The sequence below is a fragment of the Stenella coeruleoalba genome (assembly GCF_951394435.1).
Source record: "Stenella coeruleoalba genome assembly, chromosome: 7".
Classification (NCBI taxonomy): domain Eukaryota; kingdom Metazoa; phylum Chordata; class Mammalia; order Artiodactyla; family Delphinidae; genus Stenella; species Stenella coeruleoalba.
This window is the reverse complement of record NC_137153.1, coordinates 58,017,499-58,042,475: the sequence shown is the minus strand read 5'-3', so window position 1 is coordinate 58,042,475 and position 24,977 is coordinate 58,017,499. Positions and strand designations below refer to the sequence as shown.

The 24,977-nt window shown below is 46.0% G+C and overlaps 1 protein-coding gene and 1 long non-coding RNA gene across 4 annotated transcripts in view; both read left to right on the top strand.

The window, feature by feature from the left end:
- Positions 1 to 10,277, top strand: part of LOC307189416 (uncharacterized protein) — a 51,923-nt gene extending 41,646 nt beyond the window's left edge. For all 3 annotated transcript variants that reach the window (XR_013829183.1, XR_013829184.1, XM_079927465.1), the window contains 2 exons: positions 647 to 745; positions 10,096 to 10,277. Coding sequence is in view for 1 of the 3 variants with exons in the window: in XM_079927465.1 (XP_079783591.1) it covers positions 647 to 745; positions 10,096 to 10,151 (155 nt within the window). In the remaining 2 variants the exon portion in view is untranslated. The remainder of the gene's footprint in view (positions 1 to 646; positions 746 to 10,095) is intronic.
- A 1,180-nt stretch (positions 10,278 to 11,457) lies between these two features.
- Positions 11,458 to 24,977, top strand: part of LOC307189332 — a 119,400-nt gene continuing 105,880 nt past the window's right edge. The window contains exon 1 of the long non-coding RNA XR_013829150.1: positions 11,458 to 11,551. This is a non-coding gene — a long non-coding RNA (uncharacterized lncRNA). The remainder of the gene's footprint in view (positions 11,552 to 24,977) is intronic.

Below are 24,977 nucleotides of genomic sequence, written 5' to 3'. Positions count from 1 at the left end.
ACCTGAGATCTAGGACCACTCAGAGGTAGCCCTTGGAGGCCCAGCATGTTGGGATGCCTTGTCCTTTAGAATCTGGCACTCTATAGATAACCTCATGAAAATGATCATTTCCATGCCCTGCACAGGATCTCCATCTGCATCAGCTATACTCTTTTTAAAAAAAGATCTTCTACCTTCATGGATTCCCAAGTCACTTCTTGTGTTCTTCCTGTTTGTTTGTTTGGGGTGGGAGGAGTGGAACACATTGTTCACTTTTTCATTTCATCCCTTGGTGGGCATCCTGATTTTAGAAGATGCTTTCAAAGACTTTCATCATAATGCTTGCCCTAGCCACCCTCTTCTTCCCACAGATTATGGCCAGATGGAGATTATCAGCCAGGTCCCAGAGTCACAGCTTTCCTGCAGTGGCTCCTAAGACAGTGTGGTTCATTCACTCAGAAGAATGGGTGTGGTAACCCATCTCTCCCCTCACAGGGGAACCTATGGTTTTAGAGTCCTCTTCTAGGTAGATCTGAGGACGCCCAAACCCTGGCGCACCAGAACCCAGGTCTCAGCAGATGAATGTGGTATTGGATGCACAGAGAGAATCAACCAGTTGTTAGCAATTCCTTAAACATTTTTGCTCATTTGATCACATCTAATTCAGGTTCTCTGGCTGAGAATCCAGACTCTTCCTCCCTGAGGCCTCCAGGATTGCCAAGGAGAGATTCACAGGAGGCTGCTCCAGGCACCTGGATTCCAGCCGGTGAGTTCTCTAGCCCTTGCTCCTTCCCTGCCCTGGGTCTCCTTCCATTTGACCTCCTGGGCCTAAGTTTCACTTTCTGTTTAACCCACTCTTGGACCTTGATTCTCTCGAATACGCAGCTTTTGGTTTTTTGCTCATCAACTGACAAGGGGAGAAACACTTACTTTTCCCCATTCCTGGACTCCCACGAAACTGGGCAGAGATAGTCTCTGGCCCCAACTGCCAGGATACGGATATAAGACAGGGATGACAATTCAGGGATTCGTGGTATTAGGAAAATCATTGAAACTGGAGACCTAACTGGGTTCTATGGTCTGAATATGTGTCCCCCTGCCAAATTCATATGTTGAAATCCTAATCTCTAAGGTTGTGGTATTAGGAAGTGAGGCCTTCGGGAGGTGATCAGTTTATGAGGGCAGAACCTTCATGAATGGGATTAGTGCTCCCATGAAAGAGGCTCCAGAGACATCTCTTGCCCTCTTCCGCCATGTGAGGACACAGCAGGAAGTTGGCAGTCTGCAACCCAGAGGAGGACCCTCACGTGACCGTGCTGGCACCCTGATCTTGGATTTCCATTCTCCAGAACAGTAGATCTCTGTTGTTTATAAGCTACCCAGTCAGTGGTATTTTATCATAACAGCCCAAACAGACTAAGACACTGGGTGAGAAGGAGAAAAAAGCTAGAAATGTGGTTTCACTGCATAAAAGACAGTAACAATTGAAGCATTCGTGAAAATGTTTATCAACTATATTTAATAGCGTAAAATGATTATGTATATTGGTAAATATGTATTATATTAACATATTGTCACTTTTGATTTCCCCAGTTAACCCTCTAGGAGTTTACTCAGCCTTCATAATGTATTGCTCACGTAGTGTTGTCACATGTTTCCAACCTAGAAAATTAGCGAGTATATTCCTCAGCCTTTTGAGCTATCAGTCCTATGGCTTGACGTTGTGCCTGGAGATGCAGGGCAGAGGTAGTTTGGTGGTTTCTCAACCCAAGGCTGAGTAAACAGATGTCCCGGAGTTGATCTTCCCCAGAATAATTGCATACAATGAGCACAAATGTTTAATTAATCAGGAATCTTGTGCTTATTATCTTTTCACTGGGTTTCCAGTGATAATGACCCAGAGGAAAATTCTTTTCCTTTGTCTGAATGATATTTTATTTAAAGGTTTTCATTTCATCATCTGATTTCCTCCCCTTTTCTAGTGAGGGAGACAGAAAGACACTGAAGGAATGAATACGTGTGCCATGGACGAAAGGCCAGGCACACCCAAGCTCAGGCCTGCGAAGCGGCCGCGGAGCGGCCGCAGTGCGGCTAGGTGGAGGGTATTCTCACTGCTCGAGTCAATCTCAAAACTATGTTGAAGTCAGAATAATTTAATATTTTATATATTCAGTTGATATAAACTTCCTTCCCCCAAATCAAAGTTGGGAGGAAGAAAAGGGAGTTAAGGAAAGGTTTGACACACAAGAAAATGGAAAGATAGTTGTGTATGAAAGGAGGTTTGAGTTTTCAGGACTAAACGTTTGCAGTCTAGGCTGGCTCACTAATGAAGGACCTGCTCCCCTAACCTGGTGCACAGCACAAAACATTAATCAGGACATTGTTTGCATTAAAGGGCTGAGTTTTCCGGTGGGTAATCACCAGGGAAACCCAATCGAGGGCGAACAAGGACGGCGGCCCTGACTAATTAAACATCTGCACCGGGGCTAAAAGCGAAACTTACCCTGTTGGTTGTACAAGAGCTATTGCTATTAATGCCACCCGTGGAACTGGGAAATGTTGTTTGCTAAAATCCACTCCATACGGAAAGCTCGGTGTTCCGGACATATCAGGTTACGTTCCTTCTATGTTATTTTGGCTTCTTCCTGTGCCACTAGGTGGAAGGGATTCGGGGCAGGGCGATGGTGTACATAGCTTATCTCTTCAAGGAGAAAGCAGCACTTGAGCTAGCCCTGAAGCACAGGTCAAAGTTGGAAATGTGGAGATTTGGGGCAAGGTACCTCTGGGAAGGGCATTCCAGGGTGGGGGACTAACGTGAGCAAAGGCAGGATGTCTGGAATTATATAGAGTGTGTCTTGATAACTACAAGGTCTGGTCTGATTAGAGCCCAGGGGCCATCAGCGTTGGGAATCAGCGTTGCAAAATGAGGCCAAATGGCAGCCTGAGGAGTTTGAGGTTCATTCTGAAAGTCATGGGAGCTATTGGAAGTTCCTTGGGTGGGGGCTGGCATGACCAGAATAGTGTTTCCAGGAGATGATCTAGAGTAGTGGGGAGGGGAGGATGGATGACTGGGTAGGAGAGAGACCAACAGGGGAGGGAGCTGTTGGGATTGTACCAAATTACAGATGCAGTTCCGAAGATAAGGGGTGTCAGGGATACAGCCTAAGGCAAGCCAGATACCAGACACCCGTATTTGGCGCACTCTTAGACTAAAAATTATTTGTTATTTACCTGAAATCCACATCCAACCTGGTGTCCTGTATTTTTTTCCCAGCTTTATTGAGATATAATTGACACATAACCTTGTATAATTTTAAGGTGTATGACCGTTGATTTGACACATTTATAACAAAATGGTTTTACCACCATAGTATTAGCTTCCACCTCCATCTGGTCACATAGTTATCATTGCTTTTTTGTAATGAGAACACTTAAGGTCCACTCTCAGCACCATTCAAGTATATGATACAGTATATTTTATTATCTATAATCATCACGCTGTACATTAGATCCCCCAATTTGTTAATCTTATAACTGGAAGTTTATACCTTTGGACCAATATCTCCCTATTCCTCCCACTCCCCCGGCCCCTGGTGATCTGCATCCCATATATTTATTTGTTAAATCCAGTGGTCCCAGCCGCTGTCAGTGACGTGGTGTAGCAGCTCTGAGAATACACCTCTCAGATGTGCAATTGCAAGGAGTCACTAATTGGCTGAATGCTCGGCTACTGCACTCTGAAGCTGCTGCATTTGTGCCGAAGCCATGCTTCCCATGGTCTGCTCCCGACTAATGACTCAGCATGCCAGGGATGCCAAAACACCAGATTCCTCTGATGGGTGACTTTGGCTCCAGGACCTCCTAAAGGCCTTGCTGAACTCACGTTAGTACTTCACTGCAGTCCAAGATGTTTGCACCCAACCTTCCTTCCATCTCCCTCTCCTTTTCAAGGGGTCAGACCCCTCCCTGGTCAACTCTCCCAGCCCCTTCTGGCTCCTTCCACATTTTCTCTCATAGGTCTTTGCTCTAGTAAAGCTTTGCACATCTAATCCCATCCTGACATCTGCTCCTTGTAGGGTATACCTGTCTTGGTATTAGTCTTGGACTAATGTGCCTGGTGTCCACACAGAAGCTGTCAGGAGCTGGCTAGGAAAAGTTCAGGGTTCGTAGTTGCGGAACAGGAACCAGTGAAGGTTGTAAGGCAGTAGGTGGCAAAGGAGAGGAGAAAGAGGATTTGAAGGGGGCAAAACTTTCCGGTTTGGGTTAGTTTTACTTAGTCCTTAATGAAGACTGCACATCAGAAATCATGCAGGTTGCATTTTACAATGCCCGTATTCATGCCCACAGATTCTGTTTTCAATCTTAGGTCCTGTTCAGGCACCTGTGATGCTGATGCTCAGTCCTGGTTGAAGAATCTTGTTTTAAAGGACCTGGATCAGGGGTGGTAAATAGATTCTGTTTCCAAGAGAACTCTGGTGAATTGGTAGTGACCTTGGAGGGGTGTGCTATGAGGGGCTGTGCAGTCACGTCTGGGCTCAGAGGAAAGAGCACTGGGACTGATGAGTGTGGTCTGTTGTGGTTGAGGGAGTTGGGGTGGCAGGATGAGTGCTATGCCTTTGTCAGCCCTGCCCACACTGGTGGGCTCTTACAGGCGACATCCTGTGCTTGAAAGGAGGCTATTGGGGTTGTCTGGGAAAGAAGCAAGAGGGCCTGAAATAGATTTGAGGCAGCCTGGGTTGGAGAGGAAAATATAGGAAGGTTAGTACAAAATTTATGAAGCTAGAATGAGAAAGACTTGGGAAGCAAGTTGGTGCACAAGGTAAAGGAGAGGGAAGAATCAGGTAAGATTCTGAGTTTTTAGGGACTGGATAGTGTGTGTGTGTGTGTGTGTGTGTGTGTGTTTAATCAGGCAGTAAGCTCCTTGACAGCTGGGGCTGGTCATTTGAGTTACTCTCTGGAAGCCTCGCAGTGGTAGTGCTGGTAGTACCGTCATTGTCATCAGCATGACTTTGTAAAGCCATTGTACTGTGTGTGCTTTTATATGGATGGAATATTTGGATAAATAGACCCATTCAATCCAATTCAATTTATTCAATTGCATTCATCCAAATGCACAGATTCTTATTAAGGTATATAAATTTTTTAAAAACGTACATATATCTAGAGTAATTTCATCTGTTCTGAAGTCACTTCAGAAAAACCGAGTTTAGAGTCCACTGTAGACATGTATTATTCACGTTCTCCTTACTGGAAATGGCATGTATTTTGAAAGTGAGCCTAGATTAAGAATATGAAAAACACTTGATATTCAAGAGCAGCAGTTTGCATGGTTAAGGGCAAAAGAGCAACTGTCTGGCCCTGCCTCACGCTGGGAGACCCCACGCTTGGTCAGGCCTGCGCCCACAGGGAGGGGAGAGGGTGACAGAGGCTCTGGGTTCGTTACCACAGAATTCAGAAGACTGACTCACTTCCTTTCCTGAGATGCTGGCCGTGGTCTGTGGTGGTGGCTCACCGCACTGGCCAGGCCCTCGCCTTTCCTGTTCCATGTGATCTCGTCCCCAGGTGCCAACTCCTGGCTTTCCATCTTGGGGACGCATACATTTTTTTCAAGAGGGTGGAGGGAAAATCAACATGAAGATGAATGGCCTTCAATGCAGGGAAGGAATGAAAATGCTGGAAACTCCTGCCCATGATTCAACTTTCAGGGGCACAAGAGTGCACTGGAGACAAGGACAGAAGCAAGCTAGTTTTGAGGCCAGAACCTTGAGTTGAAGAGATCATTTAGAGAACTCGTCTAATGAAACACGGCCATGAAAGTAGTTGTTGAAATCTGCCCACCTTCTCCCTCTCTCTTTCTCTCTCTATTTTTTTTTATGGTGGTAGGGGCTTAGCTTTAAAATGAATTTTGAATTTAAGAGAATTCATTTAAAAACAGGTTCTTCAGCCTGCACTTACAGAAGTAATTTCTCCCAACTGGAACACACACATACACGTTCCACATATGTGGTCATTCCATTGTACAACATGCTCCTTCTGATTTCCACACAAAAGTAAATTACTAATCTGATTTTAAGTTGCATGGGAAGTTTCTAGTGAATAGCAAATTCAATAGTTCACACCAGAAAAACTTTTACAAAGGTCTAGGACGAATCTAATAATAGGTATCAGGTTGTACATACACGGACTGGCATACCCACACTTCACTGTATGTGTCGGCGAAAATCTAGCCTAGCTCCGGTCACGGTGTTTATTGTGATATGCTGAATTACTTGAATCTGTTATACTTTGATTTCTCTCTAAAAAACTCAAGTTGTTCATTGCCAGAGAGCTGCTCTCTCACCTGGATCTGTTCAGGGCTTTAGGGAAATGGGATGGCCAGTTAAGTTAATCACAGGTGTGAATTCCTTATGGGCCCCCGGAGGACACCCTGTAGAATGTATTTCCCAGCTGCAGGAGGTACCCTGAATTCTAATATGTAACGACTTCCTGAGGGGTGGGTACGATCCCCGGCTGCCAAACAGGGCCATTTTTGGAGAGGCTCGATTCGGTGAAACATGTTCAGGTGGAATAGGTACCACGACTGTGACCATGCCCTCAACCCCTGGGTTGGGGGAGGATGTGACAACTCACAGGGCTGGGTTGCAGAGGCAGCCCAGAGACCTGGGCGGGGACTGAGCATGCCCTTGGTCAGCTCCCACCGCTCGCCCTCCAGCCGGGGGAGCTTGGCCAAGGCCGCTCAGTTTGCAAGATGGCGCCAAATGGGCCCCCAGAGGAACATTACCAAAGGCTTTTTTGTCTCAGAATGCATCAGTGCCGAGGAAGGGAATGTTATGCGTGGCACGCATGGATGGGCTTTCAACCCACCCAAGTCCAAACCTCACTTTCTCTCTGGGAGAGAGGAAGGTGGCAGGAGAGGAAGCCAAAAGGCCAGGACATTGCCAACATTCAAATGGGAAGGGCCTTCCTCTGGAATGAGCACGTTGGCAGAGGAATGAACTTCAGAAATGTTGTGACAAATGAGATACCGAGATTTATTTTAAAATGAAATGTTTATGAAAATGGCCTGGTACCAGCAGAAAAAGAGCCTTGAGAGTTGAAAGAGATGCTGGTTTGTGAGCGGGGATGACGTGGAACACGAGAGAGTGATGTGGCAGCAGGGGGAAGGCAGGAGGCCCAGGAGGGCAGTCTCTGGAAGGAGGCTGGGAAGGGGACACAGGCTGCCAGTCTGGAGGCTGGCTTCTCATCCCCCTTCCACGTTAGTTCCTGGGACCTGGGGATTGCTTTCTTCATCTGTGCAGGGCAGGGAGTACTGAGACACTTTGTTGTAGGGTGTGGAAGTCCGCACTGCCTCCAAGAAGTGGACCGGGAATCTATTGTAAGGGTAGGGAGTAGCCCCCAGAGCCCGAGGGAGCAGTGAGGATCAGGGCAGTGGCGAAACAGGGACCGATGGACAGGCTCTTAAGGCCTGATCCCAGCTTTAAGTAGCTCTGAAAGTTTTCTGTCCAGATGCCATCCTGCCCCAGATCCACATTCCCAGAAGGGCCATTCCAGTTGGTCTGGTGTGGGTCACGTTCTCAGCCGTTGGCCAGAGGAGGGCACCCAAACCATGGGCAGTGGCACAGGGGTTCTCCAGGAGAAAACTGACATGCTGTTATCAGAGCAAGAGGGAACAGGAGCTGGGCAAGCGAGAACACAAGTGCCCACCCACTGCACAGGCTAGGGCAAATCCACCGCAAGGTGATGTCTCGGGTACCAGGGCATCATGGAATGGAAGGGGTTAGTACGCGTCTGATGTTGTTCCCTCATTTATTTCTCACAAGTACCCTGAGAGAGAGGAAACCAGGTGAGGACTCAGGAAGTGTCCTGGGACTCACAACACCCTGGGCTGGCATCCAGTCAGGGGTCCCACAGCAAGAGCGCTTTCTGGTTCTCTGTGGTGCCCACAGAGGGAGCTCCGGTGGGGAGGGGAGTGCAATGGTATTTTCCAGCCCGAAGCTGCCCAGAGTTCTGAATGCTCCGTCTACGCACAATAGAGTCTTTTCACCTGACCTTCTTAATATAAGTTTGAAGTCTGAGTGCTTATCCCGTATCATAAATCTTTGCAGGAATGCTGGAAGAGAGGGAACTGCCACCCAGCAGCGTTTTTGGAGAGAATTACCTGGGGAAAGGAAGGTGAAATGTGCAAGGCTCAGGCACCCCCTTGGGCCATGGCAGAGCACCTTGTTTCTGCAGTGAGATGCATGGTTCCAGCTGTTATGTTGCTGGGTTCCCACCGCCGGCCCGTCTGTGAGCCCCCGCGATGAAGAGATGTAAAGATTTAACGGTTTCAAGAGGGAGGCCACCTAATTTGACACACATTTGACACACACATTTGACCCATTCCACACATTCTGGCGCTTGAAAAACACCAACACCACCTGTAAACTGGTGAGATGGTGTTTTCCATGGATGGTAACCCAGGAAGCTGCCCTTTTCACTCCATTGTGGGAAAGGAGGTCTCACACATTTTTTCCACAGAAATTTGATTTCATCTGGGAACAACTGCAGGAGCTACTGTTGGGAATGCAACCCTAGGTTTAGTGTGGAGGTCATCATTAGTATTAGATGTTCCAAGTCTGTGACAGAGTTAAGTTCTATAAGTTCTATTGAATTCATCCAGGAAACTCCCCGTCGTGAGTTCTGTGCCTCAGAACAGGCAGGGGGCCAGCATGTCACCGTCAAGATGGAGGTTACCACCAGCCTGGGGGACAGGTGGTTTGAGTATTTTGAAAAGCCAACACTTTGCCTAACAAAGCTTCCCTGGGCCCTGGGTTGGCAATACAATCTTTTTCATGCTATGGGTTTTATTCTCCAGAGTTTTTACCTGTGGAGTCCTCCATTCGGTTTCAAGTTTCTGAGGGACCAAAGGTTAGCTTGGGGAATGAGGTCTAATCTCCCTCCCCCACAAGTCAACCTTAATAAACACACAATTTGAGTAGAAGCATAGCATACTTGGTATGCAAATACAGTTTCAGATTAAGTCTGCTAGCCCCATCTCTCAACCAGATGGCCACCCCTAAGACTTTGTAAAGAAACTTTGGACACTCCATTAGTAGACTGAATCTAATAAGTAGTACACTTAGAAAAAAGAAATCCTGGGTAAGGCGTTCTGTAAGGGGTACTGATTTCTTTGCTCCCCAACTTTGACCGCAGCTCTCAGCTAATCCCAATATCTAGTTATAATAGCGATTGGTGAGATCCTTTAACTTGGATATTAAAAATAAAAACCAAAAAGAACATACTAAGAAGGAACCCACAAGATGATTTGAACTACATATATTTTAACACATAATTAACATGGGTATTGTATATATAAAACTACTAACACAGTGTGTCCCTTTAAACATTTTTCAGTTCCTTCCCCCTAAATTCCTTATGCAGATGTGCCTAAGAGAACTGCCTTTGCTTTATCTTAATGTAATACCCAAGTTCACAGTGACCCCTGCTGGGAGGGTCTGTGTGGGATGTCACCACCTGTGATGGAGCCCTTATTTATGAACTGGAAAGCATTCTCCATCTTGGACTAGGGGCTAATTCAAAGTCCATTCCAAGTTCTGAGCCTTTAAAGAGGTTACTTTCCTCCAGCATTCTTTGCTAACTGCCTGCCTTGATTTACTTAATTCTCTGGGGAAGATTTATCTTTCTCTTGGCCATGGCCTTGTAGCTTTCTGTCTCTCTTTGAATGCTTTCTGCCTGCTGCCTCTGTGCATTGCATTATCTCCTTACTGAAGGGTGGAGGAAATGTTTGATATTTTACTCCAGCAAATACTGAATGTCTACTCTGTCAGGCATTGGGCTAGGTGCTGTGTGGAAGAGCAACTTCCAAATTTAGTCTGAGTTGAAAATAAATTCCACTCCACTGCAGAACATGCTCACCTTGCTCTTTACTGAGAGGCACTATCAACGCCCTCCCTGGTTACAACCGCTCAGACTCTCACACTTAACAATTTTATGCCCACAGTGGAGGCTACACAATCAATGACCGCAGAGCTTACACAAGAGGAGTTTTGGAGAAAAGTTATTGGTTATGGAGAGGCTAATTATTTCCTCCAATGATTATTTCCTTCTTTCCTCTAGGCCTTCTTACTAGAGAAGTTCTCTCTCCAAAAACAGTCCCAAAGGGAGTTCCTTAAGTGCTATGAGACCCTGTCCCTGTCTACAGCTGATTGCATTGGATGTGGATTCCTGACCCAAGATAAGCCAGCCACATTTAACCTAAAGACAGAGAGACCACATTAATTGTCTTGGGAAGTTGAACTGGAAAGGCAAGTAATTATGAATGCTGAGACCTACATTTTGCAGCCTCCATGATGGGTCAAATGCAGGCATTGACAAGGAAGCCATCAGCACAGGGAGACAAGGGAATTTGTCTGTCTTAACCAGAGATCTGGGTACAAAGAAGTGTGTCTAATTTGTGAATCAAGAATTCTGAACCAAGAACCTAATGCCTTACTTGGGTTTGAGGGTTGAATCTATGCTATCTATGTGGCCCATGAATATCTGAGATGAGATAGTAACACCAAAATGTGATTCTAGACCATGTTATTATACAATTGTGAACCAAACACAAAACTCTCCATTGAGTCATACCCTCAGTGGAGCCCACACAGGATTCCCATAAAGAAAGTGACCCAGAAGACAAGTTTCCCCTCCAAAATTACAAAACATATTAGGAAACAATACCCATGAAAGAGAATCAACAGGTAGAACATACTTCAGATCAGATTCCCAGTAACTTCAGATAGCAGATCTGTTGTATTGAGAGTATAAGTGTGTTTAAAATGATTAGGACATTAAAATAAGGAATTGAAAACATAATAAATATACAAGGTACAGTAACACATAAAAAGAAAATACAGATTTGAAAAAGAAACAGATATTTCAGAAAGAACAACTATAGTCATTAATTTTAATGGATTAGATATGGCTAAAGAGAAATTTAATATGCTGGAAGAGAGATCTGATTCCAATTCAGAATACATCACAAAGATGTAAGCATATTAAATAATAATTAAAGATATGGGTGATAGAATGAGAAATAATAAGAATTTCAAGGGAACAGAATAGAGAATGAGGAAAAGAAATATTCAAAGACAAAAAAGGCTGAGGATTTTCTATAATAGTTAAAAGATAAGGATCATAAGATTCAGAAAGCTACATCAAGCCATGAGATGAATAAATAAGAGTAAATCCAAACCTTAAGTCCACTATCATGAAAATGCAGAGCACCAAAGCCAAAAAGTTCTCAGAGCAACCACAGAGAAAACTCGGATTTCCTACAAAGGAAATATGATTACATAGGCAGCATACTTCTCAACCATAACAACAGAAACCAAAAGTCAATAAGATAATATACTCAAAATGCTAAGAGAAAATAACGGTCACTTCTTCATCCACTTAAATTATTATTCAACAACAATGATGGTTTTTTTTTTTTTTACTTACCAGAGACTCTCACGAAGAAGCTTCTAAAGGATTTATTTCAAGTAGAAGAAAATTAAACCAAAAGAGAATGAATGAGATCAAAGAAGAGGTACTAAATTTAAACAAGCATCATCTGTAGAAAATAACAATAATATTGACAAATTTTAAGAGTACCAAGTAATGTGTAACTGTAATATTGGACAATAATATGAAAGAAGGTGGGAAATGTTTGGATCTCTGAAGATTGGTAGGTAAGTAGAGATGCTGACTTATTTTATACTTTTTTTTTTTTTGCGGTACACGGGCCTCTCACTGTTGTGGCCTCTCCCGTTGCGGAGCACAGGCTCCGGACGCGCAGGCTCAGTGGCCATGGCTCACGGGCCTAGCCACTCCGTGGCATGTGGGATCTTCCTGGACCGGGGCACGAACCTGTATCCCTTGCATCAGCAGGCGGACTCTCAACCACTGCGCCACCAGGGAAGCCCTATTTTATACTTTTTAAAGTCAAGTCTATGTGATAAAAATGTAAGGATCGTATCTAAAAGGGTTGTATATATATACAAACATAAAAATGAGATGAATAAGTACTGAAGCAGTAGAATAGGCAAAGAAGGAACAAAGAAAACTTGATCAATCCATTAAAAGACAGGAAAAAAGAAAGCAAAGATCATATATAGCAAGGTAAATACAAAGCCCAAACTAAGATGGCAGAAATAAATCCTAAATAAATGTAAATGGACTAAATATGTCAGTTAAAACACAGAGATTGTTAACTTGGATGAAAAAGATCTATGTGGTTTATAAAAGACTCTAAAATATAAGGGCAGAAGAAAAAACAAAGGCAAAGAATGGAAAAGGAACCATCAGGTGAAAAAAAAGGCATTAGTAGAATTACATGTATACCAGACTTTAGGGCAAAATTCATGATTAGGAATAAAGATTGTTATAAAAATAGAACAATTCTAATATATACCTAATGAATAAAGATTACTATAAAAATAGAACAATTCTAATATATACCTAATAACCTCAAATAAAAGGCAAAGATTCAATTCCCAGTACTAGTTCTCAAACATGCAGTCATAATAGGAGGAGATGTTTTAACACATCTCTTGAGATAGGTAAAACAAATTTTTTAAATTTTTAAGGAAGATTTGAATAAGTCATTTTTGGAATGACAGTGACAATTGACTAAATATTCCTTCTGATTCCAGCTCAAAAATGTTTAGGACCCTTCTGTCTGAAATTCATTTAGGCAGGCAAACTTTCCTCAGGACACTCTTTTATGGGAAGGAGGGAACTGGATTCTCTGACCTTTACTCTAACCTGTGCAGGGCTCCCTGGTGTGGATGAGGCCCTTTCCAGCCTTGCCTCAGGGAGGGGTGATTTTGGCACATGAATACTGCTGACTTTTATGTAACTTGGCTATGATTTTTTTTTCCTTCTGCTTTTTAAATTAGCGCAAGCTGGTATGGCCTCAAGATTCTTTGCACGCAGCTGAGGCAGCAGAAAGTCACATGCATTAGTTAAGGTGCAGGCTAAACTGCTGTCACAAAGACACTGAAAAATACAGTGGCTCAGATGAGATTGTTTATTTCTCTCTCGCGGAACAGTCAAGATGCAGGCGAGCAGCACTGGGCGGATAGATGGCACTGCCCTGTAACGTCGTCCGCCCAGGGGCAGGGCCAGCAGCTCCTTTTTAAAGATGTGCCCCCAGAGTTTGCCCACATCACTTCCACTCCCCTTCCTCTCTCTGGAGCCTGGTCACATTGACCACTCGGAGCTGCATGGGAGCTGGGCACCGTCGTCCCCAGCTGGACAGCCATCTTCCTTGGTCCTCAGTAACTCTGTGTGTGTGTGTGTGTGTGTGTGTGTGGTGGGGGGGCGGGAGTCATTCTATTGCTGGAAGGAAGGAGATTAGACGCGAGAGCAGAAAATAACGAGCAGTGTCAGCCTCAGCATCAGACTTTATTTCTAATCGTAGCCCTGCTCTTTACCTGTGAGGGATGTTGGAACCATGCAGAACCTCAGTGTTACCTTCTAGAAAACCGTATCTCACAGAGTTGTTCTTAATAGCAGTCAAGATGAAGAGAGTGAAAGTGAGGGCTCTCAGGGCTCTCTGTGGGTCCCGGCTCTGTAATCCCTCCTCTGTCCAGAGCAGAGGCCCCGCAAGACCACGGGCGCTGTGTGGGGCGTGTGTCACAGGTGACCTGCTCCTGCCTCTGGCTGCTCTTCCTGGAGCCCCTCTTTCCTTTCCCTGGTCCCCTGTCTCCCTCCCCACCTCCCCAGTGAAGGATTCTGCAGATTGATGGACTGTCACCTGGAAGGCGGAGGCAGACCCCAGATCCCTGTGTTCTTGGAGGAAAGAAGGATTAATGAGCCCCTCAGAGTTGTCTTTGGGCTGGAGCTCATCTCAGTTCCTGCTCCACTGCTCCGGCTGGGACAGCCCACTGCAGAGAGAAAGGCAGGTGGCTACAAAGCTTTGGTCGTGCTGCCCCGTATGTATGACCCGTCAGGTTTTGTTTGCGATCCTTTGTGCCCAGTGGTGCAGGTCACACGCTGAGCTCCTCCCAGGAATCTGATGGTTTGCAGTTGTAAAGCGCAGGGGCTCGGATCTATCCGAACAGAGGGTTAAATCATAGAGTGTTTTACAAGGGCAGCTATAGGGAATGTCTTGTTTTCTCCTTATATGGCTATTTTTCTCAGTCCAGAATCCCAGGGTGTATTTTACGTGGCTGAAATACACAAATGGAGTCATAGTCTTAGCCAAACATGCTATGTGGCTTTAAAATTAACAAGCCCCGCTGTACTTCTGAACCCCAAACACACATCCACATGCGCGGTTTCCATTGGGACTGTGGAAAGATGCTCCTTCCTTTTTAGCCCAAAATATTTGATGGGGTGGATTTCTACAATTCCGTTACTTCATGCATGAGAAATATTTCTTTTGATCAGAGTAGTTTGCAAGCATATGGGTCAAATTTAAGCATCAGGTTTTTAATGAGTGGCTACTGTATGTGAAGTGCTACACGAGTTAGCTCTTGGGTAGACAGGCAGAACGGGGCACCAAACGTTAAAATGTGAAAGGGAAAGATGTTTAATGATAGCTCAGGATGACACTTAGGAGAAGCATCAGAAGGCAGCACATAGCAAGTAAGAGGATGAGCTTGCCACAGGTGCTCGGGAAGGAGAAGTCTGTTCAGGCTAACGTGGTGAGGGCAGGTTTCGTGGAAGAAGTCCAGGTTTGAACTAGATGGACTGGGTTAGGTCAAGGGGCATCAGGGAGATATTCTGGGTCGGGGGAGGCCTGAAGGAAAATGCAGAGGAAGGAAAATGAAGGAGCTTTTAAAAGAAGAGCAAATAATGCAGCAAATGGTTCACGTAGGAGAAAAGGAACTTCAGGTGGGAACGGCAGATTGACGCTGGAAGTGGATTGGGAAGTCAGGCTGAGGAGCTGGAATTTTTACTGCATGGTAAAGAGGCTGCATTGAAGGCTTTGGGATATTTATTTTGATCTGAACCAGTCTGGGCACCAGGATTCTCAACAATTTATACTTCCAAAACTTGTTTTTTTTTTTTATTTGGCTACCTCAGTGAAACTGACTTAATCTAGAGACTTAAGATTGGATTAATTAAATATGACTTGAGGGTATTAAAAATAAGACTCCTTATTGAAGTTTCCTTATCAGTGATTTCACAAATGAGAAATGCAGAGTTTATTACTGAGTAAAATTCTTGGCCACGCCTTCTGGAGCACAGACTATGAACTCACGTTTGGCAGGGAAAAGTGGACTGACCAACTGTCACTCTTTGGGGGCAGAGGGGCAAATTTTGGCTGGAAAAAACTGGCATTGGATTCAGATCCAGAAGCACCACATTTTGAGCAAATTTGCATGAAAATTTGCATTTCTGGTCCGTTTTGGAGACAAAATCTAGCATGGAAATTATGGCCCCCAAAAGGACTCTTTCTGAGTCTCGTTCGATCTTCAGTTGAGTTTTCTTCCAGAGATATAGCTGGGATTATGATGTCTATTATAAATGTGAGGAAACTGTCAAAAAGTTTTAATGACTTTCCCAGATTCACACAGCTAGTTCTTGGTGAAGCCAGACTCTTGGGAGCTTGGAGGGGTCCAAGCAGTATCCTTGGAATGGTGAGTTGTCAGTGCATGGGCTCCAGGGTATCAGAGGTGCAGATATATAGTCAGGAAGGCAACCCAATTAGCCAGATAGGCTGTCCCAGACAGGCAGGTGGGAGGTGATGACAAGATGACTGGGGATGAGGTAAGAAAATGACAACATGAGGATTCTGACCTGAGGGAAGAGTGACACCACCAACCCAAATGACAGTCCCCAGAGGCCAGGTGGCATCGCACTGGCAGGGAAGGTCTGCAGGGCAGAGCCAGCTTGAGCAAAGATGCTGAGGGGTTGACGGCAATTGGCTCCCAGGGACCTTGGGCAAGTTACTTGATTTTTCTGAGCCTCAACTTCTCCTGTGCAAAATGAACTGAATTATAATCCCCGATGGCAAGGGGTCAGGATGGTTAGATGAGAAGATGGGGGCAAAGCATCTGGCCCAGTCCCTGGAACATGGCTGTATTCAATACAGATTTTTTAAAATGTATGCAAGCTGGTGAGCTAGAAGCGATACGGAGACATGCAGTTTGTCTAGGCACGAGGATGGTGTTGGGGGTTACATCTAAGAACAATAAAGAGCCTCTAAGGGGAAGGAGCTCTCTTTTTGTTATTGTTTTTAATAGGTCATTGAAGATCAGGCAGAAGAAACATACACACACACACACACACACACACACACACACACATACACACATGCACGTACAAACACACACGCAAATTGGGTAAAACCGAGTGGCTGCCTCCTGCTGAGGACATGTTGTAGGTGAGCAAAGTGGACCGTGGCAAAGACTTGCACTGGTTCATGCCCATTTGGGGGTTTATCAAGCAACATTTGATAATATTGCCGTTTTCCAGTTTTGAAATCTCTTTCTAAAATATTTAGTGCTTGCAGGGAAGAATGCCAGGCTTCCAGGTTATTCGCACAGGTATTGGCTGGATGTTAAGTCAGGGAAGTGTGATAATCCCAAGTCATCTCTCACATAAGATCAGCGTTGAAATACACGAGGTCACAGGATGGTGAAGCCAGAGAAGTGAGGGAGAAAAATCAGGATATGTATGGGTTCTGTATAATTATTCCATTTGAGGAACCATTATTATATGTTGCCATGTTGTTATTAATGCCATCAATATACCCTTCTGTTTTTATATCTTCGATGATTCTGTTGTTTATTTGTTATGACTGTATGATCCATATTGGTAGGCTGCATTACCAACATTTATTTAGTGTATTGAAGAGCAATAGATGCATTGGTTTGCAAGACCACAGGATCATGGGGGCGAGTACTGAAGTGTGTAGAACCTGGCCATTTACAAAGATGCTAGCAGATCTAAAAAAATTGTTCTTGATTTCCCCCTTTGCCTGAGCTCTTCTAGAATCACATTCCTGCTAACTTTTTCCTCCATGTATTCTTTTTTTTTGGATTATGAATTTTTTAATTGATGTATAGTTGATTTATAATGTATTAATTTCTGCTGTACAGGAAAGTGATTCAGTTATACATACATACACATTCTTTTGTTTATATGTTCTTTCCTGTTACGGTTTATCATAGGATATTGAATATAGTTCTCTGTGCTGTACAGTAGGACCTTGTTGTTTATCCATTCTATATATAAAAGCTTACATCTGCTGACCCCAACCTCCCACTCCATCCCTTCCCCAACCCCCTCCCCCTTGGCAACAGCCTGTTCTCTATGTCCGTGATTCTGTTTCTGTTTCATAGATAAACTAATTTGAGTCATATTTTAGATTCCACATATAAGTGATATCATGGTATTTGTCTTTCTTTTTCTGACTTACTTCACTTAGTATGATAATCTCTAGTTGCATCCACGTTGCTACAAATGGCATTATTTCATTCTTTTTTATGCCTGAGTAGTATTCCATTGTATGTATTGCATATACCACATCTGAGGAACCTCTATACCGTTTTCTGCAGTGGCTGCACCAAGTTACATTCCTACCAACAGTGTAGGAGGGTTCCCTTTTCTCCATGAATTATTGAACTATGTTCCTAATAGGAAGGACCTGGTGTCAGAAAGTCCCAACGCATTATTTGTTTGGCATTGTTCTTTTAAATGAGTATCAAGTGAGCTTAGCACCAAGAGGAACACATTTACTTGGGCCACTTCAAAAGTGGAATCATTTTGAGGAGAGACTGGAAGATACAGTGGAAGAGGGGATCTTTGAAGGTTAGATGTGGCTCTGTTCCTTACTTCTCCTTTCTTGGATCTTTTTCTTCAATAGAACCTAAGCTATCTATCCATCTCTTGTGGTGCATTTGAGGGACATTTCAAGAAATCACAATACTGAATCTAAATACAAGGGTTGTTCTACAAGTTCCCCATTAGGAAGGGAACTTGGGTCTTGCTTAGCTCTTGCTTTCAAGGAACAGTGCGACGCCTTGGTATCACTCAGATATGTCCATCTTAGTTGTGCTTACCCTTGTTCCCGGAGCTGGGATGCAGGGCTAGCCTAGCCAAACCCAGCTTCGGGGAGAGCACTCCCTGCTCACCAGGGAAAACCGTGCCGTTTATTCTGAGAATGTGCAGAAACAGCATTTGATTGGGAAGAGGCCTTAGGTCATTTATCTCCCACTTTTAAATAGATGAGATCGATGTGTCTCCCCAGTGGGCTGTCCCCCTTCTATTCAGCAACAATACACTACTTCTTTTCAAAGAGAAATATGCTTCCAATAAGGGGGAAGGGAGGCAGGGGGTGGTAGCAAAGGGGATCAAGAAACTTTCATTGAAGGATTCATTTTTGATTTAAATATTTTGTTCTAATCTCCAACTTCCTTTTTAACTTGGCAGAATGACCAAAAGAAAAACAATGTCCCTCCCTAGCCCAGTTTACAGGCTGCCAGAGCAGAGGATCTGGTTACTTCTTCCAAATCGTATACGTTGGGTTGTTCGATATATTAGTTTTTTTTTCTTTCTTTCTAAATCTATTGCTCATACACATAGGGTTTTCTTTTAATGGCATGTCAAAGTGGACTTTGGTGAAAAACCACAAGAGGAAAAAAAAAAATGAATGAAAAATATAGATCAAATTTAGCCAGCCATTTAATACTTTTTTTTTGGTTTTTTGAGTATGTTGTGGAAGGAATTCTCTGCAAGTGATATATCCTGTAACTGTAGGCAGATGTAATCCCCTGGCCGTGACACCAGCAAAGATTTCCCTTCTTGCTGGAGACATTTGCAGCCGTCTTGTTCCCTCCCACAGAGAGGAAGTGCATGGAAAGGAGAGGTCCTGGGCCGTGTGCACTCCCTGTAATATTCCATGGTCGTGCTTCCAATTCCCCAGACACCCTATGAACCTGGCCTTGAAAGGGGGCTGCAACCTGGAGTTAGAGTCTGGGGAGCAGCACAGGCCACTTTGTCTCCTCAGAAAGCCCGTTCTCCTTCTTGCTCCCAGTTTGCCCTACTCATTGCTTTGAATTTCCCTTAAACTCACCTCCTAAGGACACACGCTGGGGTGGACTCTGCCCACATCCAGTCTCTGCTCTTTTTAGCTCTCTCTAGGGTGTGTCCTAAGAGGTCACCATTTGAGTTCTATTCATTTGGTCTTTTCCCTTTTCTCCATAAATATGCTAAAACATTTTTTCTTGGTGGTGGAAAGTGCTTTTTTCTAGCAGGGATTAGGAGATAGATTCCACCTGCTTAACCAGACTCGAAACAGTAGAGGCCTGGCCTGTTTGGGGACCCCCAGAAGCAGACCTGAGACAGTGATTTGAGTGCAAATGGCTCACTGGGAGAGGATCCCAGGAGATCCCAGTAAAGTAGTGGGGAAGGAGGTCATTGTAGGCACCTCATCAAGCTAGGGGCCACTACAGGCAGTGGGGTCTTGATCCTGCTGGGAGTTTCTCAACCTCCTGAGGATTGTAGGAGGTTTAGCAGCATCCCTGGCCTCTTCCCACTGGATGCCAGTAGCAACCCTCCAGCTGTCGGGTGTGACAATAAAACATGCCTCCAGGCAGTGCCAGATACCACCTGGGCGGGGGCTGAGGGCTTGTGGTTTAGAACTACAGAGGCACGGGGAACCCCGGGTAAGGTGAGGTGTGGCCATTGGAAGTTTGGCTGAGATGATAAAGCCCAGTGGTGGGCACTGGGGTGCCTGCTGCACATTTGGAGGCCGTGGAGTGAGGGGAGCGGTGGCCACTCAGAGCTGCTGGCTGAGTGCACGCAGCTCCGGGGAGGGGGCAGCCCTGAGATAAAACCACAGAACCACCGATCACCTGGATGTCCTTTCACCCTTCACCCCCATACACTCTTCTCTGACAAAAGATGAAATAAACCCAGGCTCTTCTTCCCCGGGCTGCCGACACTCCCAGGGCCTGGAGAGCCTTGAGCTGAAGGAAGACACTGTTTCTTGAGCCTGAGGAGTGAGGCACTTTCCCAGGGGCTATCACATTTCTTCCTCAAATCAGCCCTGCACCAAAGGTCTCATTAACCTGTGTTACGCAGTGGTGAGGTCACCACCCACTGACGCACGGCTATTGAGGGCAAAGGACACATTTGAACTCAGCTCTCTCTGTATCTAAAGTGCATGGATTTCCTATTTAACCAGTAGTTTGGGGCAGGTGGGTAGAGGCAGAATATGTTATAAAGAGGAACATTTTTCAGGAGACTCTAACACGTGGATGAATGCTGAAAAAACAAAGCGAGAAAAGAAATGGGGTCCTGAGTGTGGGGAGTTGAGGGTTTAAAGGAGTGTGGCCGCTTGCCCTCTACCAAGGCCTCTGCAGGGAGGCCACCTTCATGACCTCAGCTAATTCTAATTGCCTCCCAAAGTCCCCATCTCCTAATACCATCACACTGGGGGGTAAGGTTTTAACATACAAATTTTGGAAGGATACAAACATTCAATCCCTAGCAGGACGCATTTCTGTCTGCATATCCTATGGGTAACTTGAACTCAACAAGCCCCAAACAGAGCCCACTAATCCCCCTCCAATTACCCTTAAATCTGCCTGGTCCTGTAGTCTCCTTTCACCTGGTGACTACTTATCTTTGAAGCTTCTCGAGGCAGAAATCTGGGAGGGTCCTAAACTTCTCCCTTTCACCCTGTACCCTCCATCCATCTCCCACCCTGCGAGTCTCATTCTACTCCAGTATCTCCTAGACCTGTTTCCTCTTCACTACCTGCCACTGCTTTAATGCCGGAGCCTTTGTTATCCATCCCTGCGATGTCATGGCAGCCTCCACGCTGACCTCCCTGTCTCCACGAAAGGCAAATACGACCATCACCACGTTCTCTAATTCCCACCACTTTCCAAACGAACATCGAATATTGATAGTTTATGCAGGCATATCAAGTGTTTTGTTACCTGAGGAGGGAGAAGAATATCAGAGTGATTTAGAGTCACTACTCCGTGGATTCAGATCCTGCTGTCTCAGGTAAATTACCTGTCCTTTCTCAATCTCAGTTTCCTCAAATGTAAAACAGGGATCAACAGTACCTGTGTAAGTAATCCATAAAAAGCACTTTTATCAGAACCTGGCCCCTTTTAAGAGATCAGTAAATGTACTCTATCATCATTAACATGTAATGTAGCATCTTATTGCTGCATCCTGTTCCTCATCTGTGACGCAGAATCCTTGGCTCTGGGCTGGGTAGGCAGTGGGGATGAAGAAGGATTAACATGTCGCCAGCACCGGCACATCACTCAGGAGGCAAGGCCCCAGTGGAAAAGGGCACGTGGAGGGTGCCTGGGTGAGGAACAGAGTTTTGAGTCTGTGCTGTGTCCAGCGATGAGCTCTTATGATTCGGCCACGCACCAACTGGCTCATCAAATTTTGACACTGGCGGCCAAGCTTGAGCTGCCTCCTGTCCAAGAATTCATCACTCTGTCCCGTGAGCCTCCTGGGGAGCACAATTAAGGGGCCTAGAGTGTGCCCAGGACACACTGCCTGACCAGTTGAACTGGTGGAGACCGTGTGGAGCCCTTATTTTATACAGATGGCACTCTGCGTGGCAGCTAGGCTGGCCAGAGAAGGTACAGGCTGGCATGGGTCCTCATGTGTGCTTCAGGCCCCCCACCAGAAATCTCTAGGAGAGCTGGCTGGGGGAGAGAGAGGATGGGAGGGCCCTTAAGGGGCCCGCCTTGCAGAGTGAGTTGGAGGCACTGGGCACCCCATTCTAGCAATAAGTGGTGACCTCGAGTCCTGCTACCTCAGTACCAGTGACAGTCCTCTCGGTTTCTTCAAGGGTCCCCCTCTGACAGTTCTCTGTTAGAGGCTATCCATTAGATCACAGATCTGGGCGGAAGCTCTCAGGGTTCAAACCTCAGTTCTGCCACTGACTGGCCAGTGTGACCTTAGGTAAATGGCTTTACCTCTCTAAGCCTCAGTTTCCTCTGTAAAGTTGGGATAATAATAGAATCCACCTAATCGAGTTGCTGTCAGGATTTAAGTGAGTTATTACACGCAAGATACTTAGAACCGTGCCTGGCACGTGATAAGTGCTGTGGACGGGAGTATTAGCAACGATGGAGGCGTTTAGGCCACAACCCCAGACCGAGGGGTAGAAGTACTGGGTTCTGGTTTCATCTGTGTGTCTGACTATCCACATCACCTCTCCCCTCTGACCTCCGTTTCCTTTATCTACAGATGGTTTGGGGACAATGTATGTCCGCAGCCAGCAGGCCCCAGGAGGCCTCGGTTTGTACCCTGTCCCAGGAGGGTCCCAGGCTGTACTCTCTCCCTGCCGTCCACACTCATCCTCTGTTCTCGGTGGCCTGGGTGGGCTTGCTCTGTTTTCCCCATCTCTAGGGAGCTGTCTCTCAGGGTTCTACCGGACAGCTCCTCCTTGACTTTTGGGGCTCTTTTGGTAAGAGTTCTCTGCTATGTCCAGCTGTCAGGTACCACCTACCTCATCCTTTGTTGTTTTCCCTAAACCCAGCCCACACTACTGTTAAAAAAAAAAAAAAAAATCTCTTTATCAAACTCTCCTTGTTACCCATCTTGTGTGCGCTGCGACGGATCTGAAATCCACCCCCAGCAATCCAAACCCAGAGTTCTCGACCACTTACACTACTCTCCTCATCTCAGGGTACAAGTGATGTCACATCTCTTTCATCTTCTAACTGAACCTGACTTGAGCCGCCTCCGTCTTGGGGTAGCGGAAAGCCCTGTGTTCTCTTGGGGCCTCTCCATCCCTCTGAATTGCCTGTCTCCATCCAAAGGGGCCAACAAACAGAGGAAGAGACGCTCTGAGGAGACCACCCTTAGTCTCAGTCCCAGTTTCCTGCTGCAGTCTCTCCAGCATGTGGCCATAGGGCTGTCACTGGGGAAGCTGACCTTGCAGGATCTGGCCATCCTCATCTGCCGCTGCCATGAGGCTGTTGCTCCTTGAAGCTGTTTCTTTCACTGAATGAGCGACAGCACTTGCAGGTTAAAGGCACTGCTGGGTGACATGTGCGCCGCCTCATTTTACGTTCACAAAATCCTCATGAGGTACAAACTTTTCCTCCCGCCGGAAATAAGGAAACTGAGGCCCAAAGATGTTAACTAACTGACCTGCCTTATATACATTAGAGCTTTTCAATTTTTAAAATGAAATGTTTGCTTTTCAAACCTGGTGTTAAAATATTCTTGAGAGCCACCTGTATGCCTCCCTCCCCAGGGGCCAGCTCATTTGTAGAGCCTGCCCTCTGCTTGATGGGTTGAATTTGTTTTTATCACTTTCTCTTTCTTCCTCTCTGTTCACACCACAAACCCTTAATTCTCCTCCGCCCCCAGTCACACTCTGAGAGGTCCTTAAAATCCAGAGTGAGTGAGCACGTCCCATTAAAACCCTTTTTCTTTTCAAACAGACCATAAGCCTTTCCAGATTCCCTCCTCCCATCACCCCCCTCGCCATTCAGCCCATTTAAGCCCTCTGCTGACAGATGGACTTCCACTCTTCCCAAATATCCCTCCCCGGCCAAGATTATTCTATGCACACATTGTTACTGCAGCGGTAACATTTGCAAAGCCTTAACAATCCGAGTCTTGTATCTGCGGGAATAATTTTTCTCAGAGTTGTAGCTGGACAAATTCTCACCCATGGGTGTAAGTTCTGAAGATCATAGAATTTTAGAGTTGGGAGGCCTCTCGGGGATCTCCAGGTGGGTCCACTGGAGACAGATGAGGAATCTGAGACTGTAGAGCCCAGGGGGCCTGCCCAAAGTCACCCGCTAACTGAGCCTGAACCAGCGCCCGGGTGAGCTGAGCCTCGGGCAGCACCTGGCATCTTTCCGCCCATTTCGCACCTTCTTCCACCTCCTGCTTCATGAGATTGCTTTCGGTGAGGGAGAGTGTAACGGACAGACAGGGAGGGGTCTGGGGGAGTGGGGACAAGTAAGGACCCCCATCTCAGCTCTGCCAACGACACCATGCCCTTGGGCGAGTTACTACGCCCATCCAAGCCTTGGTCTCCTGTCCTTGGAGACTTGTTTTGAGGATGTGAGGATGTAAATAACTTAGCAGGATGCAAGGCGCAGATTCAGGTCAAAGAACGCCTGCCTCTCTTCTCTCCCCCTCACGCTCCTTTGCCTCTCCAGAAAGCAGTCTGCCGGTCAGCCTGCCTCCTGAGTATGGTCCCTCCCCATCAATGGTGACAGCAGCTGCTATTTGTCATGAAGGCTGAATCCCCAAATGCTGCACTGTTGGGCCAGGGAGCGCTCCTGACGTGAATCTGGCACCTGCTGCGGCCTTCAAGATGCTGGCTGCCTTACCGTGGCTGCACTTCTTCATTTTATGAGCTTTTTACAGTGTTGAGTTTTAAGGCACAGTTTCAAAGTTATTCCACCAGAAGATTTTTGAGTCCACAGATGAGTGTAAATCTGGACATCCTTCTCCCTGGGCGTGTTGCCTCTCGTGTAATTGATGCGTTCACTCCTTGCCCCTGTTAGTGCTCTCATTTTAGTTCCAGGGCTGAGCTGGCCTTTGTCAAGGGGGGAGGGGGCTGGCATTAGTTCCCAGCACCTGTAGCCTCGCCTGACGATGCCCTCTCTGGCCTGCTGCACGACATGCCTGTCTTTTTCTGCTGTTTTTCAAAGTGTGCTCATGAGGCCTTCGTGTCTTTGAGTGCAGGGAGGGACGTGGTCCTTCTCCAGATCCACGCTCTGAACCCTGGGTCCTGCCTGGATATTGGAGGTTGATCCTGATACGGCTTCATATACAACAGCCAGACCGTGGCCAGAAAGGGCAAAGGGCTCCTGGAACCACACCCAGGGAACCCATTGTGCTGCCTCCCTGAGAAAGAAAGCAAAGGGGATGGACACCAGGGGACTGCTGGGGCTGGGGTCTATTAGAGACATCAATGGCAGAAAGGCCTTCAAGGTGACATTTGAGCAGAAGCCTGAGTGCAGGAGGGAGGGGGCCAGGTGGAGGCCCCCAGGCAGCCAGAGCTGCCA